This window comes from Gavia stellata, chromosome 2 (assembly GCF_030936135.1).
Source record: "Gavia stellata isolate bGavSte3 chromosome 2, bGavSte3.hap2, whole genome shotgun sequence".
Classification (NCBI taxonomy): Eukaryota; Metazoa; Chordata; class Aves; order Gaviiformes; family Gaviidae; genus Gavia; species Gavia stellata.
Window position 1 is genome coordinate 52453725 of NC_082595.1, and position 17183 is coordinate 52470907.

General features: G+C 37.3%; 1 protein-coding gene across 1 annotated transcript in view; it reads right to left on the bottom strand.

The window, feature by feature from the left end:
• Positions 1-11424, bottom strand: part of LAMA2 (laminin subunit alpha 2) — a 287602-nt gene extending 276178 nt beyond the window's left edge. The window contains exons 1-3 of the mRNA XM_059831458.1: positions 11388-11424; positions 10407-10577; positions 6069-6181 (exon numbers count right to left, since the gene is read on the bottom strand). Of these exons, the coding sequence (XP_059687441.1) occupies positions 6069-6181; positions 10407-10577; positions 11388-11424 (321 nt within the window). The remainder of the gene's footprint in view (positions 1-6068; positions 6182-10406; positions 10578-11387) is intronic.
• Between the last annotated feature and the right edge of the window lie 5759 nt (positions 11425-17183).

Sequence of the window (17183 nt, forward strand, 5' to 3'; positions counted from 1 at the left end):
CTGTACAGTCTTGTGTAAAGAAAGCAAAAGCAATACTCAAGTTTTGCAATTCTTTTCCTCTTCCTAGCATTACCCTTATTAAGGATATGTGATATATGTTTGTGTCCGTGCACACACGCACATGTGTGTTTGTGTATTTCTGCTCATGGGTATTAAAGTGAATGAAATAACAAAGAAATAATTCAAAACCAGATCAAAATCGTCCATTCAAATTATATTTGGACAACATAGAATTACAAAAAAATTAATTTAGCATTAGCAGAATATTGCTATCTGCTTTTTGTAAATGTTTTTCCACATGCTTCTCAGAAAGTCAAGCATTCTTCTCCTACTTCCAGTTATTCAGTTCTCTATATCGTTTCAGAAATGCCCAAAGTATACTTCCCAAAGTGTAATATGTGCCACTCAAATAGTAAAGTCCATGAGACTAAAAACTTACATTCTAAAAAGTACTGAAATACACTTCAGGAGAAGTGGGACTGCAGTGATTTCTACATGGAGTCAGAATACAATTTTTTACACTCCTTCCTCCCTTACTACGGGAGGAGGGCAGAGGACAGGATGAAAAGACACGGTGAAAGAGCTGGACACTATCATCAGAGCTTAAGCAACTTAGAACTGATGAACTGCAATTGCTTTACAGAGAAATCAACTACATAGCTTAATCAGTTATTCTTGCTCTTGTGCCTTATGAGGTGCACCTTATGAGACCTTACGAGACTCTGAGGAGTGTCAACTACTTTCTTTTTCTTCAGAAATATATGCCTGGAAAGGATTACCTGGACACTGAACTCATCCTCCACAATCTCAGGCAATTAAGATATACTTATTAAGTAAGTCCCGAATTTTATGCCAGATTAACTCTGGGTCCACCTGAGTTCCACACATCTACAAGTCACATAAAATACTGCAGCACCATTTAAAAAAATATAAAATGTACAATAAAAAAATCAACCCCCACATAAATATGCTCCTGGCACAAGTATCTTAGCAATATCAAGGGTATTGCCAATGTCCTTGTTCCTCACAACAGCAGGGAATTTGTTAATAGAAGTGTCCTGATGTGTGTAGAAATCAGAAACAGATGGGCTGACCACCTCACCGCAAACTGCCAGCTGGTTTTCCTGTGTATTTGCCAATACTCTACTAATCTCCCACATCACTGTGAAATTAAACCAACTGAGGATTTAGGATAACATGAGTACAGGGAATATGTTCTCCCTGGAAGTCTAAGCATTTCTGTTTTGCCAACTCCCTTCTCTGTACTTCTTGAAGAGAAGGCTTATTTTCTGTCCAGCTAAACATTGCACTCAGCAGACCTGAATTACTTCTGTTGCACTTGAAGTGCCCACTACGCTTAAGGTGAAACCCACAGACACTACACAACCAGCAGGACTGAGATGCAGAATAGCAGACCGCTTCTCTTGGTAATTTGTGAGTGCTTCATAGATGCAACAACCTAGCACACTGATGAACCTACCCTGCCAAACTCGGATCTGCAGTTTCACTTTCAGTAACCAGGGTAGCTCAACCTCTCATTTTAACATCCATTTAAATTCGTGCGAGCAACTCCCAAATAAATCTACATCCATATTTTGACCTCCTATGCACTTGCTGGATGAAAAGCACTGTAAGAAATAATTTCACATATACAGCTACAAATGGTGTTCCATAGCATTCTTGTGAAATAGGTAAACTGGCGATTGTCAAAATGGCTAAAAAGTCTACAAAAGTGAAGTGTTAAGAGCAAATTAGCAAAGACACTCAGAACCAAATAGTTCCAGTTTTCAACTCATATTTTTATAATAGATGGGGTACAAATTTCAAACATACTTTAATGAATTAGAAACCATTATAGATAAAAGCTCTTTATAAGTATTATGGTAAACCTCAACTGTTGGGAGAAAAGAAAAAAAATACTGCATTTTTCCCAACCTGACTGACAATATTTGGGCTCCTTTTAAAGTTAAATATAATTAACGTCTTCAGTTTATTAGTTATTGCTAACTAGTATACACCATTTTTATATGGCTACACTGCACAAAAAAGTTTTTAAAAAAATGCAGTTGCCCCAAAAGGCCAAGCATTATATAAATGAAGAAATTGTAATTATTTTCCAGATTTTTTCATGAAATTAGGATTGCTAAAAGCATTCAATGTACTGTCATAATTACCAGTAATAACATACAAACTAATGCATTCCTGCAATTTTCAGTCCATTACTTGTAGATTTGTCATTTGTTATTTCTATCTCACAAAAAGAAGTTAAGCATTTTTATACTTAAAGCAAGAATTTATCAACACAAACATAGCAATTACTGAATCTCCTATAAGCCAAAGGTAAAGAATGGTATTTCTTTTAAGTGAGGTCTCAAAGATATCTGGTGACCTTCATTACTCATAGTGACTACTACGCACAACACTAGCTGGAAGAGAAATTTCATATTTTACAGACTGTTTTAACAAAGCCTGCAAAGCTGTGTCTACAAAATACCCAAATAAGCAAACAGAAACTCCCAATACTCCTCAAAATCCAAACAACTTTTATTTCTTACTGAGCAGTCTAAAAGCCATGCAAATTGCAACATACCTTTTACTACATTTTGGGGAGCAAACCTGTTGTTCTGTTCATGTAAGGTGGTGAGTAAACATAGCATGCATTCCTAACTACATGGGTTACTCAGACCATAAAGAGTGTGCCAGACAGCATTAGTGACACAGGGTCTTATCCCACCTCTCTGACATACAAGGAACCTCAACACTGCTCCTATTCCAGCCAATACAGCTGAATGGGCTTAAAAGGGGGTATCGGCTTTAGCACTGCAAAAGGACCACCAAGCTTTCTTTGAACAATAAGCAAGAGAACATGGGAAAGAACAGGCTTATACTTGAGCCTTGTCTCATTTAGAAAAAATAACCAAAAAAACCCCCAAACCCACACAACACACAGTGCAGTATTCTCAGACCGCTGTCACCTGGCACACAAAGAAGCCTTTTCAATACATCAGAACAACCCATACTTTTTCTTCAATATAGTCACTGACCCCGTAGTTGCTAACTTTTAGTGTATTAGAAAACCCAAAAAAATTTTGAAAGTGCACAATTGTGCTTATTTCTTATGACAATCTAGATACTGACATAGCAGAAAAAAACAGAAGTTGCAAAGCCCTAGTTTAGCAGATCTGACCTAAAGAACTACACAAGTGAAATCACTAGGGGGATGAAAAACAAGGATGGTAACTCAGTTCTAATGCCTGAGAGCTGCTCACATATTAACAGATCATACCCAACAAGAGGTACAATCCCTTGCTGTGAAGGCAACCCAGTTAATAACTCTGAAAGTTTAAAAGACATTTAAAAAAACCTAAAACTTTTCAATGCACAGGAGCTTAAAGTTCTGTAAAAGGGTTTAGCTCTGCTGATTGAAAGAGGAATGCACATTGAATATTTTTGCATCTATAAGGCCAAAGACATAGATGTAGGATTGTTTCTGCCAGTAACAATGAGGGCTCCAAAGCTAGAATGCTAATAATTCTTCCAGGATTCAAAGGCTTTTCCAGGTATAAATACGACTGCTTTCCAAGTACTTCAGTATCACAGATACAAGGCACTTACAAGAATTTTTACCATCAGATCATTTCGATGACAGGTTTTTTACAAGAAATAAAGGACAAAAAAATAGAAAACCAAGCATTACTCTTTGTTAAACCTTACTGAAGTTCTGAGTTCTGGACTAAGTTAAGGCTACATTTGATCTCTTACAACAAAATTATATGTATAGATGCACACAGATGTCTCAATGCCCTGCCCTTCATTTAATTTTATTTTATTTTCTGACAAACTGTGCTTTATTCAAGCCTCTTTAGTTGATAATTAGCTATTGTCCTCTTTAAGCATGGCTAAATGAGAAAGAAGTGAGATAAGGACAGGTAGGTTCCAAGTGAAACTGATAAACCAATAATAATAAACTGAAATAGAACACTGATTTCAGTGAAGAGATAACAGAGGAAGGGGGAGCTGGGAAGGGGAGACTCTCTCCAGTGAGCCAGAGAAAGGGCCTTCCCTTTTTTCTTGACACCTAGAAAACAGATTATGATACCGTTTCCCACAGCATCCTCCTGGAGAAACTGGCTGCTCATGGCTTCGACAGGCGTACTCTTTGCTGGGTAAAAAACTGGCTGGATGGCCGCAACCAAAGGGTTGTGGTGAATGGAGTGAAATCCAGCTGGCTGCCGGTCACAACTGGTGTCCCCCAGGGCTCAGTGTTGGGGCCAGTTCTGTTTAATATCTTTATCAATGATCTGGACAAGGGGATTGAGTGCACCCTTAGCAAGTTTGCAGATGACACCAAGTTGGGCGGGAGTGTTGATCTGCTCAAGGGTCGGAAGGCTCTGCAGAGGGATCTGGACAGGCTGGATCCATGGGCCCAGGCCAATTGTATGAGGTTCAACAAGGCCAAGTGCCGGGTTCTACACTTGGGTCACAACAACCCCAGGCAATGCTACAGGCTGGGGGATGAGTGGCTGGAAAGCTGCCCTGCAGAAAAGGACCTGGGGGTGTTGATTGACAGCCGGCTGAATATGAGCCAGCAGTGTGCCCAGGTGGCCAAGAAGGCCAACGGCATCCTGGCCTGTATCAGAAACAGTGTGGCCAGCAGGAGTAGGGAGGTGATCGTGCCCCTGTACTCGACGTTGGTGAGGCCGCACCTCGAATACTGTGTTCACTTTTGGGCCCCTCACTACAAGAAGGACATTGAGGTGCTGGAGTGTGTCCACAGAATGGCAACAAAACTGGTGAAGAGTCCGGAGCACAAGTCTTATGGGGAGCGGCTGAGGGAACTGGGGTTGTTCAGCCTGGAGAAGAGGAGGCTGAGGGGAGGCCTTATCACTCTCTACAACTACCTGAAAGGAGGTTGTAGCAAGGTGGGTGCTGTTCTCTTCTCCCAAGTGACAAGTGATAGGACAAGAGGAAGTGGCCTCAAGTTGTGCCAGGGGAGGTTTAGGCTGGATATTAGGAAAAATTTCTTCACCAAAAGGGTTATCAAGCATCGGAACAGGCTGCCCAGGGAGGTGGTTGAGTCACCATCCCTGGAAGTATTTAAAAGACGTGTAGATGTGGTGCTTATGGACATAGTTCAGTGGTGGACTTGGCAGTGTTAGCTTTACGGTTGGACTTGATGATCTTAAAGGTCTTCTCCAACCTAAATGGTTCTATGATTCAATGTTTTGTGGTCTGAGTCAACTTGCAGACAAATATGGGCCAGCCACAGACCAGAGAAGATTTGGGGTGGGAGGGGAAGGAAATTAATTTGTTACCTACTTAGTTGAATACCAAAACAGTCAAGTTTAATAACTTCATGAATAAACCTGGTACTAGATAGTTTTTCTGTATTTATCTTGGCATAATAAAAATAGAATTATCTTCCATCTACCCTCAAATCCTCATGCTTACATACCTGGAATTTATGTAGCATTTTTGTAAGCATCAAATAACTGCATTCTGTAGAGCTACATCTGTCAAGCAAGATTCCACTAACAAGCGGCAATTTATTTAAGGACCTCGTTAGCCAAACTCCTCTCTTTACCCAGCCTGTCCCTCAAAATCACCCATCACATGCATGTATCCCTAGCACAGCTGAACTATTTTTAGTGTATTTAAGTATTTTCAGTATTTTTTGTGTATTTAAGTGTATAGTACCATGCTACCGAAACAAGAAAGAACAGTATGCTGAACATAAACTTTTATTCATTTTAATTTTTCACTGAAACTATCTTTTAATTGTCTTTAAAGAGCCAAACCAGAAGTTATCGTGAAAAAAATACTGAAAATGTTATATTTAAATAATTTTAAACATAACTTGATAAAAATATATATGAAATAATTATTTCTAATTTGATACATTATGTTCCAATGAATGCGTCAGAATTATCCGTATAAACAACAGAAAGTTATAGGAGAAGCTGAGTGTGTCTTCATAATACAAAAGCAACATAGAGCAAAAAGGAAAATAATCCTGGTGATCTATTGTGCAAGAAAGAAAGCCTTTGCAGAAACAAACAGAAGTCTACCTGTTGGAGGTCCAACGTAATGGTCACATAATGATATTCAATTCCATTCTGGATACTAGGGCTTTGCCACCAAGTGTTCTTGCCATCAATTGCATTTGTTATTGGATGTCGTTCTGTTAGAACAGCAGAAATACATAAATATACTTCAAAATTATTAGGAGATTTAAATGCTTTTAGATCCAAAATCTAGGTTTTAATACAATTACAGAACTAATGAGACAGTGCACTTTAAAATAAAAAACAGGAAATTAACTTTTCTTTTACTTATCAATCATGCTTATTATTACTGGAATACTCATCTAATGTTAGTTGTTTAATTTTGGTTAGGATCACAAGAAGGTGATTCAGAACACCTAAATGCACTTGGAGGCTCTCCTGATTCTACAGAAAATGTAGCCGTCTACATCAAGTGAACACTTCCTGCAGTCTTCCAAATTTTCAAGTACTGTAAAATCATTAAATGTTGCAACAGAAACAACAAATCAGGAACCTGAGATATGGTGTGCAAGGAAAGCAGAGATTAAAGTAATACTGGTACTTGCATTTCTAAGACATTTCTAAGCACACATGGAAATAATTCAGAAATCATTACAGAGGAAATGATTCAGAAATCATTACAGAATATATTTCTCAACTGGAAAATTGTCTGACTCACGTACATGCATATAAAGAAGGTTTGCTTGGTTATAATTCATATCAAAGTCCAAGATGCATTACTTTCCATGTCTACGTTTACTCTGCTACAGTGTCCCAACTGAATCCCAAGTAATAGGGATAAGAATTTATTTACAGAATTGAATTCTTCGTAGATTCCAAGATCTTCTAAATTATTGAAGTTTGCTTACACAGTATTTTAATGTTATTTAGACTGACAAAAATCACACTTAACATTTCCAGGTTACTTTTTGTGGTAAATTCGTGTCTCTCTCCCATACAAAATGGAGAATAACATAACATCAATTTTAAAAGGTACAAGGATCTATATTTTGAAGTTCCTAATTGCCTAGAGCAAGTCTGTACATTATGGGGAAAATAACCTAAAGGAAATTCGAATACAGTAGGTTTCTTCTATGCAATTTCTGTCTGCAAGAACATAACAAGATAGGAGAAGTCCTACCTCTCTCATTAAGGACGGCTTTCTAAACTGACAGGTTTTCTTGATATGAAACTGGAATATGCTTCACTACTAGCTAGTCCTCGAATTGCAAATAATTAATTCATGAACTGATTACTTTACTTGTTATTTTAATTATTACTTAAATCAACCAGCCAGATTGATAGTCTTTGTGTCTCCGTTTTTTTGCTACATCAACCACCCGTGGAGGACAGGAGTCCTAGTTCATTAAGGAAAGCCACAATGTCTGAACATACTTAAAGACACAATTAAAGTGCTTTGTGGGAGTGAGGGAAGGCATAAGCCCTCAAAATTGAAAATGCCAAAAATTTCATTTAAATATCAGGTTATTCAGTGGCATTAGTGGGCACCAACATTTGCAAGTTAGAATACTGGTGCGGCAAGTGATGTTACTAGTAGCTTTATTTTTACATTGAAGAGAAAAGCAAAACACAACCATGCTTTATATGTTGTCAGTTCCCACAGCTCTGATCATTTTCACAAACCTTGGCTTTAAATGAGTGCTAGCAAAAATCTTCTATAAATCAAACTCAGAGCTCCTCGGTGATTGTGACAGACGATGTCTAATTGGAAATTTTGATGTAAGCCTCTTCAGGTGAAATTGATATAAAGGTAAATCATGAGAAGGAGGGTTGGGACATGAATCCACAATTAACTGTAATCACCATTATGAAAGTTTAACCACAATTAATTTGAAAACACTGATTAATTGCTGGCATGTTTTGCCTATTTAAAAGGGAAGGGAAAATAATATAATATTTGCAAAAAGGACTGGATTGCAAATGCAGTTCAAGGACCAATCTCCCTGATGGATGGCAAGGGAGAGAACTTACAGAGTGAGCCCATCAAACTGTGCTCTTTAATTTGGGGTCACATGTGATTAACCAGGGAATTTGTGTTCATTTCCTACTACAGTAATTAAGGGGAGGAACTCCAGACTCGCACATTCCAGGGGGATCATTTAAAGTCTGGTTACATTACATGGTTCTCCTATTAATGAGCCATCTCTGTTTAAATAAGGCACTTCCTTCTGCCAAATGAACATTTAAAAACCTTAGAATGAGATGTGTTTGGCAACAAAAGAACAGACATTATGAAGCTGGGCAGACTCAAGTTTTTAACAGGGTAGGAGTGAGGGGAAACACATATATAAATCATTCAGATGGGGTTTATAAATATATACACATATGTATGTCTGTGTATATACACACACATTAGTGTACACTGTCTGATGTCATAGGCAGGGCACGGGAATAAAGCAATCCAGCTCTGTTTTAGATTTGGTTTCTGAATTAAACAAACTTGATACAGAAGAAAACTTGTATGATGTGCATGCGTCTCTAAATACCCATCTATAAAGAAGGAAAAGAATCTATTGCACAGTTTGCCAATCAGAGTGGTTCCAAAAGCCCTGAAATCTTCTCTGAGTGAGACACAGTACTACAATGTAACATACCATTAGAATGCTTATATTGCTACAGAGTCATGTGACCTTTTCTCAGAAGGTGGCATTTACTACCATTAAAAAAGACGTCAAAACTTGGAAACTATCTTGGGGAAAAAAATAGGTTGCAACCATGTTCAGACAAATGCAGTAGTCTATACTGGGGCAATTATAATTAGCTTCACAAATACAAGATGGGGAGCAAAGGGATAGGTAGCCATATAGCAGGAAAGCATCTGGGGATTATAATGGACAACTAGCTAAATATCTCTCAGTTGTGTCACACCATTAAAAATGGGAAATATCTAAGTAAGACATGCAAACAGGAGTATATTCTGTTCATTCTGAAGCAAACCTGCATCTCTGTGCAGTGCTGGTAAAAGCTCAGGTGAATGTTAATAAAGACAAAAACCTCTAGAGAGAATTCAGAGAACTGCAATTTGCAGTTAAGAGTTCTAGAAAATACAACCTATGAGTGGAATGAAAGAAAAGAGATAGCTTAGTGTAGAAACTAGATAGAGCAGCAATACCATCAACCCTCAACTCAGTAAAAGACTTTTGTAAAGAAAAAGGGAATAATCCATTCCTTGTATTGACTGAAGTTAGGAAAAAGGTAACATGAATTTCTGCAAGAAAGATGCAGATTAGCTATTAGGAAAAGACTTTGTAATGAGTAAAATAACTCTAGGAAGGGTGGCTCTGGAAGGAAGTTTCTAAGGAGAAGCTAAAGAAGCTTCTGTCTGGAAAGCTACAGACATAGATAGCTCATCCTGTCTAGAACTAGCAGATAGATTAAATGTTGTCTTTGGGTTTTTTTTTCTGTAGTATTAAGCGCATGCTTAAAAGTGCTTTGTCATGAGTTGTAAATGTATCTGAGCTAAGTTTTAGAGGGAAACAACTGGGAAAAAAGATAAATTGTCTCCCTGCTTCTGTGGCTGTGCTTCTTCCAACATTTTATCTATTCCCTTACAAGCTGTCCTAAGTGTCTCTGCACCCTCTACCATCTACAGTGCCAATACACCCACAAAAATCTAACAACGTTAATGCTATTCATGTCTTTCACTGCAAGGCCACATGAAATTAAACTTGTATGACTTGACTAAGATGTTTTCTTAGTTTTAATCTTCCCAACTATTAGAAACATGCATCTCTGAAGTAGATGATAACAGATTTACACTTGAAAACTGATTTTGCTTCTGGGTAGTCTTAAAAAAAGAAATGTTAGCAAAGATCAATTTTAATATGAAAAACTAAGCAACTAAACCAAGCAGTGCTCCATTATCTTATCTTCTTGTTCCTGCTCAGTGAAACTGAATTAACATCAAACGAAGAAGAAGAATATCGCAGAACACAATAAAATAAAATTGTAATTGGGCCGAAACTGAAATTTCAGATGTTGCTTAGATTGGCCAAAATGTTCAAATTCCACATGTAGGTATGCAGGTAAAAGTCATCTGGTTTTCATTCATAGTATATATCAAGGAATTCAACAACAGCTGTAGATACTTAATTTTTCTAAATCTGAATTGAGATTTAAGTATCCACTTTAAGTACCTGAATTAGAAAGTTCAGTCTGAGGAGTATACATAACAGATACAGGTTTTGAAATACCAAAGGAAGAGATGAGTAACCTAATTTAAAAAGAAAGAGACAGACATATCATAGTAATCGGGCCAGTGATCTAGTTTTGTTTGCCAAGTATCTACAACCTTTGGAAAAAAACCTTTTCAAAGGAACAAAATGAAAAAGGCACACGTACGATGCGGAACCCTGCTCCTTTGATCACAAATACGGCACTGAGGGTTCCTTGCAGGCTGTCCAGGTACATGTTCAACAAGTTTGCAGTACATTTCCCGGCCCTTTTCTCCACAGGTAGCGTTGGTTGTGATGAGAGCATTAGTAGCCAGGTTCAGCACTGCGGGAAACAACCCTGCAAACAAATAGAATAAAATCATAAACAAAAGCAACAACGGTGAATTTAGCAGCACCATCATAAATGAACATAACACCTTTTATGACATTAAAGCAAAAGGCTTAGTCTTCAACAGCTATGGAAGTAATGAAGCACAGAAAAGCACCAACAACTTTGGTTTTTAATCCAGAGTTTAGACATCAGAATAAAGCCATTATACTGATGGTTTCATCCTCATTCCCTTCTAAAATTCAAATTGGCACCCTCTAGTTATATCTTGAACAACAGCAGGACGCCAAAGGAGAAAGTAAAGTATGGAAACATACAAAACATCATAAAATTATTTTTTTTGTAATCAAACCTTGTGTTCCTACCCAATTGGACACTGAAACATTGTATTCACATTAGCTATGGAAACTCTTTATTATTATTCTTTTCTGCTTACATCTCCATGGGAAAGCTTTTACTTCACAGACTGCATCACTTGTATTACACTATATTACTATTCTGCTTATGGCCTCATCGTCACCCTTGTCATCAGAGCAGCTAAGTAATTCATGCAGCAACATGAATAGCATCTGCAATGTGTGGTTTCCCTTTCCTCAAGAAGAGGATAATACATACAACATTCTATCTTTTACGGCAGTACTGTTATTTTTTTCAGGTGCACATGCTGAGTGATGTATTATAATTCTCATTCAGCACAGCACTTAAGCAAATGTCTGAGTGCTCTGTTGAACCCAGTTCTATGTAGCAGTAAGCTATAAAGATTATAAACCATATGAAGAACAATCATTAAGGTGGGTTACTCTCCTTCCCACTAAGTACTGATCAAAACCTTTGAGCCATGATAAAATTGATCCATGGAGACAAAGTGATATGATATGTTGAATGTATACATTAGCCCCTCACATTAAATCAATCAGTTTTGCATCCTCAAAAGCGTAATTTGCCATGGCTGCAAGTTAAACAAAAACAACAACAAAAAAATCTGAGGTATGGATTGGGATCATCTTCAGATTTATTTTATGACAATTTCCACTGGCCCCAAACCCACCCTTCTGCAATTCATTCAGCTTCTAACCCTATTGTATTATTATAAACTTAAAATAAGGCTTTAATCCAAACTGAATCTGCAATTATTGTACCCTGATAAAGCTCCCTTTATAATGATTTTCCTTTTCCTCCGCAAATGGGCAACACCATTCAAGTGACTCCTTTCAGTTCTTTAACTCCAGTCTCCTGCTTGGCTCTGAAATTAACCTGTATGCCATTTAATTACCAAGCATGGGTGGTCATGGTACAGCTGTCCTCTAACATTGTGAGTTAGTGACTCTCATGCTCACTTTAAAAACATGTTAAACATACTGCATGAGCAAGGCAACCCATTAGTTACTAATCTGTCCAATTTGTATAGTCAATCAACAGTTGAGATTTCATTGATTGTGTAGCTTGCTTCTTCTGTGTAGATTACAGCCCATTTTCATCACAGTTTAAAATCTATACAGTTGTTCCTGTATTTTTTTTCAATGCATTCAGTGATATTTGCTGCCTTCTACAATGGGGGCACATGGTAAAATCTGTGTAAGCATTAGCCAAGTAGATGAATTAATAGCTATGGAACTTCCTGTGTTGACTTACAGCCTCATTATTCTCTTGTTAGGCTGTACAAAGTTAATAGTGTAAAAGCCGTTAATCATTTAGTCTTAACAAAGTCTGGCATTTGGTTTGGAGTTAGGTATTTTAGTCCCTCAAAAGTGAACCTCGTAAAAAGGACAGCATGTCCTACACACAAAGAATTGCAGTAGGTGGTATCAGGAGAACAAATCCTTCAAAAACCAGTGGAACAGCTGAAAAAGAGCAGGCAAAAAGCCTCCAAATTCACACAGCTATAAAAATATTACATGTAATATTACATGTTACATGTCTCTACACAAATCATACCATTGTTCTAAGCTTTAAGTCAAATTTTAAATGTAAGAGAGATAAATAAATGAAGAGTACTTAAGGAACTCATCAATTAGAACATAATTACTCTCTCAGGTAACCTCTTTTATGTATAGTGCAGCTTAGGGCAAAACTAACATACAGCATTGCCCATAATCAGTACAAACATAGGCACCAAAACCAGTATTGGGTGTTTCACACCCAGTGCCTCATAGAGAAGTGCATCACATTGCATTCATCACCTGCAGGCTCACCGGAGTGGATCTGAAAGGCAGAGAGCAAGAGATGCGCAAAGTGCGTCTACACCCAACCTACACCCAACCCTACACCGCACCCAACATTTCGCATTTGGTATTGATTAATTCCCCAGCCCTGGAATTTTAACAAGTTCAAAATTACAATTAACAACTACATATTTGAACTTTTTTTTGAATAATCTTTGTTTGTGAGGAGCAGGGAGTTGGACTTGATGATCCCTACAGGTCCCTTCCAAATCAAGATATTCTTTAATTCTATGATATTGTTTTTTATAGCCCAAAATAAGGCTTTGCTTTTAAAGAACACTTGATGTGCAAGCCTGATGGAATGGAGGAAACAATACTATTCATATTGCTTTCTAGCAATTAATATATATAATACTTTCACAACATGGGCATGAGATTCCAGCAATACAGAAGATGAAAGCATTGTGTTGAATCCTTTATTTAGGCTCTTTGAGTATGAAATAAAAATGTGAATGTTCATGATGCTAGTATATACTGTTTACTCTTTCTAAGATTCCCAACTATACAATTATAAATCTCCAGGAAAAAGGCAAGAGAGCTCAAGAAGTCACAGTTATTTTTTTTAGACAATTTTGCCTTATTTTTCATGACAATAATCATATAGAAGAAATATTTTAACATTGCTGTACTAGTTTTGTGCATCTTAAAATTCAATTTCTCACTAAACTGTAAAGTTTATTTAGTTATCAATCCCACCTTGAATTCTGTGGGCATCCTGATATGAAATACTTCCAAAAACATGATCTGCTCTGATTACAGACAGCTCTTCTTTCTTTATTGCCAAATACCTTTAGTAATCATTTGCTCCAGTGCAAAGACTGGGTCAAATACTTCTGAGTCAGAAACACATTATCTCTATTTTGTGTAGCTCAAGTGGAAGCAGAGAATTTCTACTCCCTTCAACTGCCAGCTACATCAATCTTTTCCCTCTTTGGTGTCACTGGCAAAAAACAGATTAGCATTCATTTCTACCTGTAAAAAATACCAAAATTCTAGCAATTACATGGAAGAAATAGGTAGAACAGATTGGCTTGTAATTAGGCGGTAGTTTTAGCAGCTTGGATTCAATTTCTGGTTTTCAACAGACTTCTGTTGCATGAAGAGAAAAACACAGTCTCAGATCCTATGAAACGGGTATGGTCATCTTTCTGCTTTCCACTTTGGTTTTCAAGCATGGAACATATTCCATGGAGCTTTTAAAGCATGGAAGCCTGATAGACAGTTTGTTTAGTATTGACAGGTGATTAAACTATGAGAGGAAAATAACACAGAAATTAATCAAATTCTTTGAAGTGGTGTACCATGCAAGGGTAATCAAGAAAGCTGCTCAACTCTCTACAGAATTAGTGATGATAAGTTTATTATGAACAGAAACAGTTTTAGAAAAAAATTGGTAAAAATGAAAAGCAGCGAATCAGCAGGAATAGCTGATTTTTGCCTACAAGTTCCGATGTACTCAAGTTTTACACTGCCACTGGTCTAGTTAGGTAGGGTGCGGTACCAAAGTGCTAACTACATTATCAGTTTTTTAAATGGTTCCTGGATCAAAGCAGATCTGAGTATCTATCTTAAATACATAAATAGTGGATGCTTGGGATCGGTGTTGTTTTAGAGAGGCCTCACAAGTCATCCCTTATCAATACCAAAGTTCTTTGTAGACATTGGCAAGCATATAGTTATGAGTGATTCAATGAGTTCAACATATTTAGATTAACAAAGAGATTTTGACAAGACTTCACAAAGGCCATTAAAGGAACTAAGCTATCATGACATATGAGGAAATGAGCTCTCATGAGATAACAACAACAAAAAAAGGAAAATGGGGAATAACACTGGAAAACCACAGCGATCTTTGCAGAATCCTGTTTTGTTCAACAATCATGTAAGTAACTTAGAAAAGTGGATAAAACATAAGGTGACAGTTTATTGATGATAGAAATTATTCAGGATAATCAAAATAAGGACAGACCACAAAGAGTCGTAGAAAAATTTCACAGTATGGTACGTCTAGACAATAAAACAGCAGATGAAATCGAGGAATGGAGACTAATACACGGAGGGAAAATATGATAGGCTCTGCAGTAGCTATCATCACCCCTGAAAGAGTTATTATGGATATTTAAATGAAAATATTAGCTCAAGGAATAGAAACAAAATGTCATTACATTATCACATAAATCCATCCACAATGACAGCTCAAATACTGTATGATATTCCTTATCTCTTATCTTCAAAAGGACATGGTAGTACTAAAATGAAAAGTGTGACAAGATCACAGCTGTGGATCAACTTCTGAATGTGGACATTAATAGGCCATGAGTCTTCTACTGGGAAAAGAACTGATTGGGAGATGTATAAAATTACATAACGGTATATAAAATTATAAATAGGTTTAGCAAGTGAACATTTGGAAGTGAACATGGTAAGTTTAGTTACCCTTCTACCACAAACTGGGGGTGCTGAATCAACTCATCACACAGAATATTTCTTCATTGATTGGGATTTTCTGTCTGTTTATAAATGGAACTGCTTTTCAGTATGACGGAAATTAAATTCTAGAATACAGAAAAAATTCTATAATAAAATGTTTTTATTCCAAAAGCAGGAATGGATTAAAACCCAAATTAGAGTAATAGATAGAACAAGGGTTCATCTGGGGCTGTTAAACATAAAGGGCTTATTGTTCAACTGTCATTTCAGAATATCCCTAAATCACTGGCTGTTGCAGGGTTTTATTCAGGGAGGCATCATTGTACTCTCTCCCTTATTTCACATTGTTCCTCAATATTGCCTCTAATACATACCTGTAGTTGTTTCTTACTGAGGCTGGCAGCACGTATAGGCCAATATCAAGGTCCACCCAAAATAGAATAGAAACTGTAACCTTAATTTTGTGTGGTGTTGCTAATGAAACCATAATATTTTTGCCAATATTCATTTTTTCCACCAGCCATTGTCCTCTATGCTACTTCCCACCATTATCTTACATCCATAGAGGTCTCATTAATGCCTACTTACTCTATAGATCCTCAGAATATTCTCTGAGATTGGTGATTGCCTTGCAGTTTTCTGCAAAGCAGTATTACCTAATTCATTTTCTTATGTTTTCCTAATCTCATTACATAAAGAAAAATAATAGCCCAGCTTCACATGTTTTCTGTTATGTACTTTTCATGTTTCCTCACCAACCTCCAGCTCATAAAAGCTCAATGAGTATCAGTGGAATAAAAGCCACCAATCTGATGCCTGGCACCCTGCCCTATTTTGTCATGCCCTATTACCTACTCCTCTGCCAAACTGACAGATTTTCCACATGCTTTATCGCAACAGTTGAGATCAGCAGAAGCACATGAGCTACACAAGTAGCAGGTACAAGACATTTTCATAAAGCCTGTCAGCTGTTGAATTCAATCTCATTCTCACTCTCGCTCTCCTCCCAAATAGTGCTATTTGATTGACCTTCAGAGCACACTGCAAGACCTAGTTGATTTCCCTAGCTGAGAGAGGATGGAGGGATTCTAGTGGGAAATCAAAAATATTAACTATATCTCCAGCTGCATAATGGTGATTACAGGTTCATTACGAAGTGTGGATAGTCACTGGGGTAACCTACTTTCAAAATATGTCAAGGAGCAGCTACAGCAAAGGAGGGGTACTAAAAATAGATATGAACATAAACAAAATAATTACCTTGTGCATTAGTCTTCCTACCATTTACCAATTCTGACAGTTTTGTTTTTCTTCCCTTCAGAGAACCCAGGGAGAGTTGCAAATACTGTTTCAATCACATCAGCATCCTACATCTACAGAGCAACTAGTGGGATACGTCTCAATAGAAGGACACTCCGGCATTACAATGACAGCAGGAATCACAGGGGAAGGACCAAGACCAAGATTATAACCTCTGTTAGGCTTCTGCTACTGCACGGAGGAAGCAGCAGCCACCCTGAGCGAGAAACAAGGAACCACCAATTACTGACAGGAGACGGAAGACAGCAGCAGAGATCTTTGCACAGAGATGAAGGAAGGAACTGGCTAACTGAGTGGGGGAGACTGGGAAAGAGAAGAAAATTAGAAGCCAAAAGACCACTGCAATTAGATACTGAAGAAGGCTCTGTAACCTTTCTTCTTGACAGATAATGGTTGGCACATGAAATTTTGCATTCAGTATTATCTAATGTCTAGACTGTGATTACACAGTGGTAAGATCAGCACCCTATTTTACTGAGGGTAAAATTAATATAAATAATCACAGTCCCTGCATACATAAGCAAAGTATTAACATAAAAAAATCATTACTGTTTTTAATAGTGTTTTTAAAATACTTCCAAGATAGAAGACAAACTTTGGTTTACCAACTCTAGGATTTCTTTGTGTCTTATTAAAGCATTAG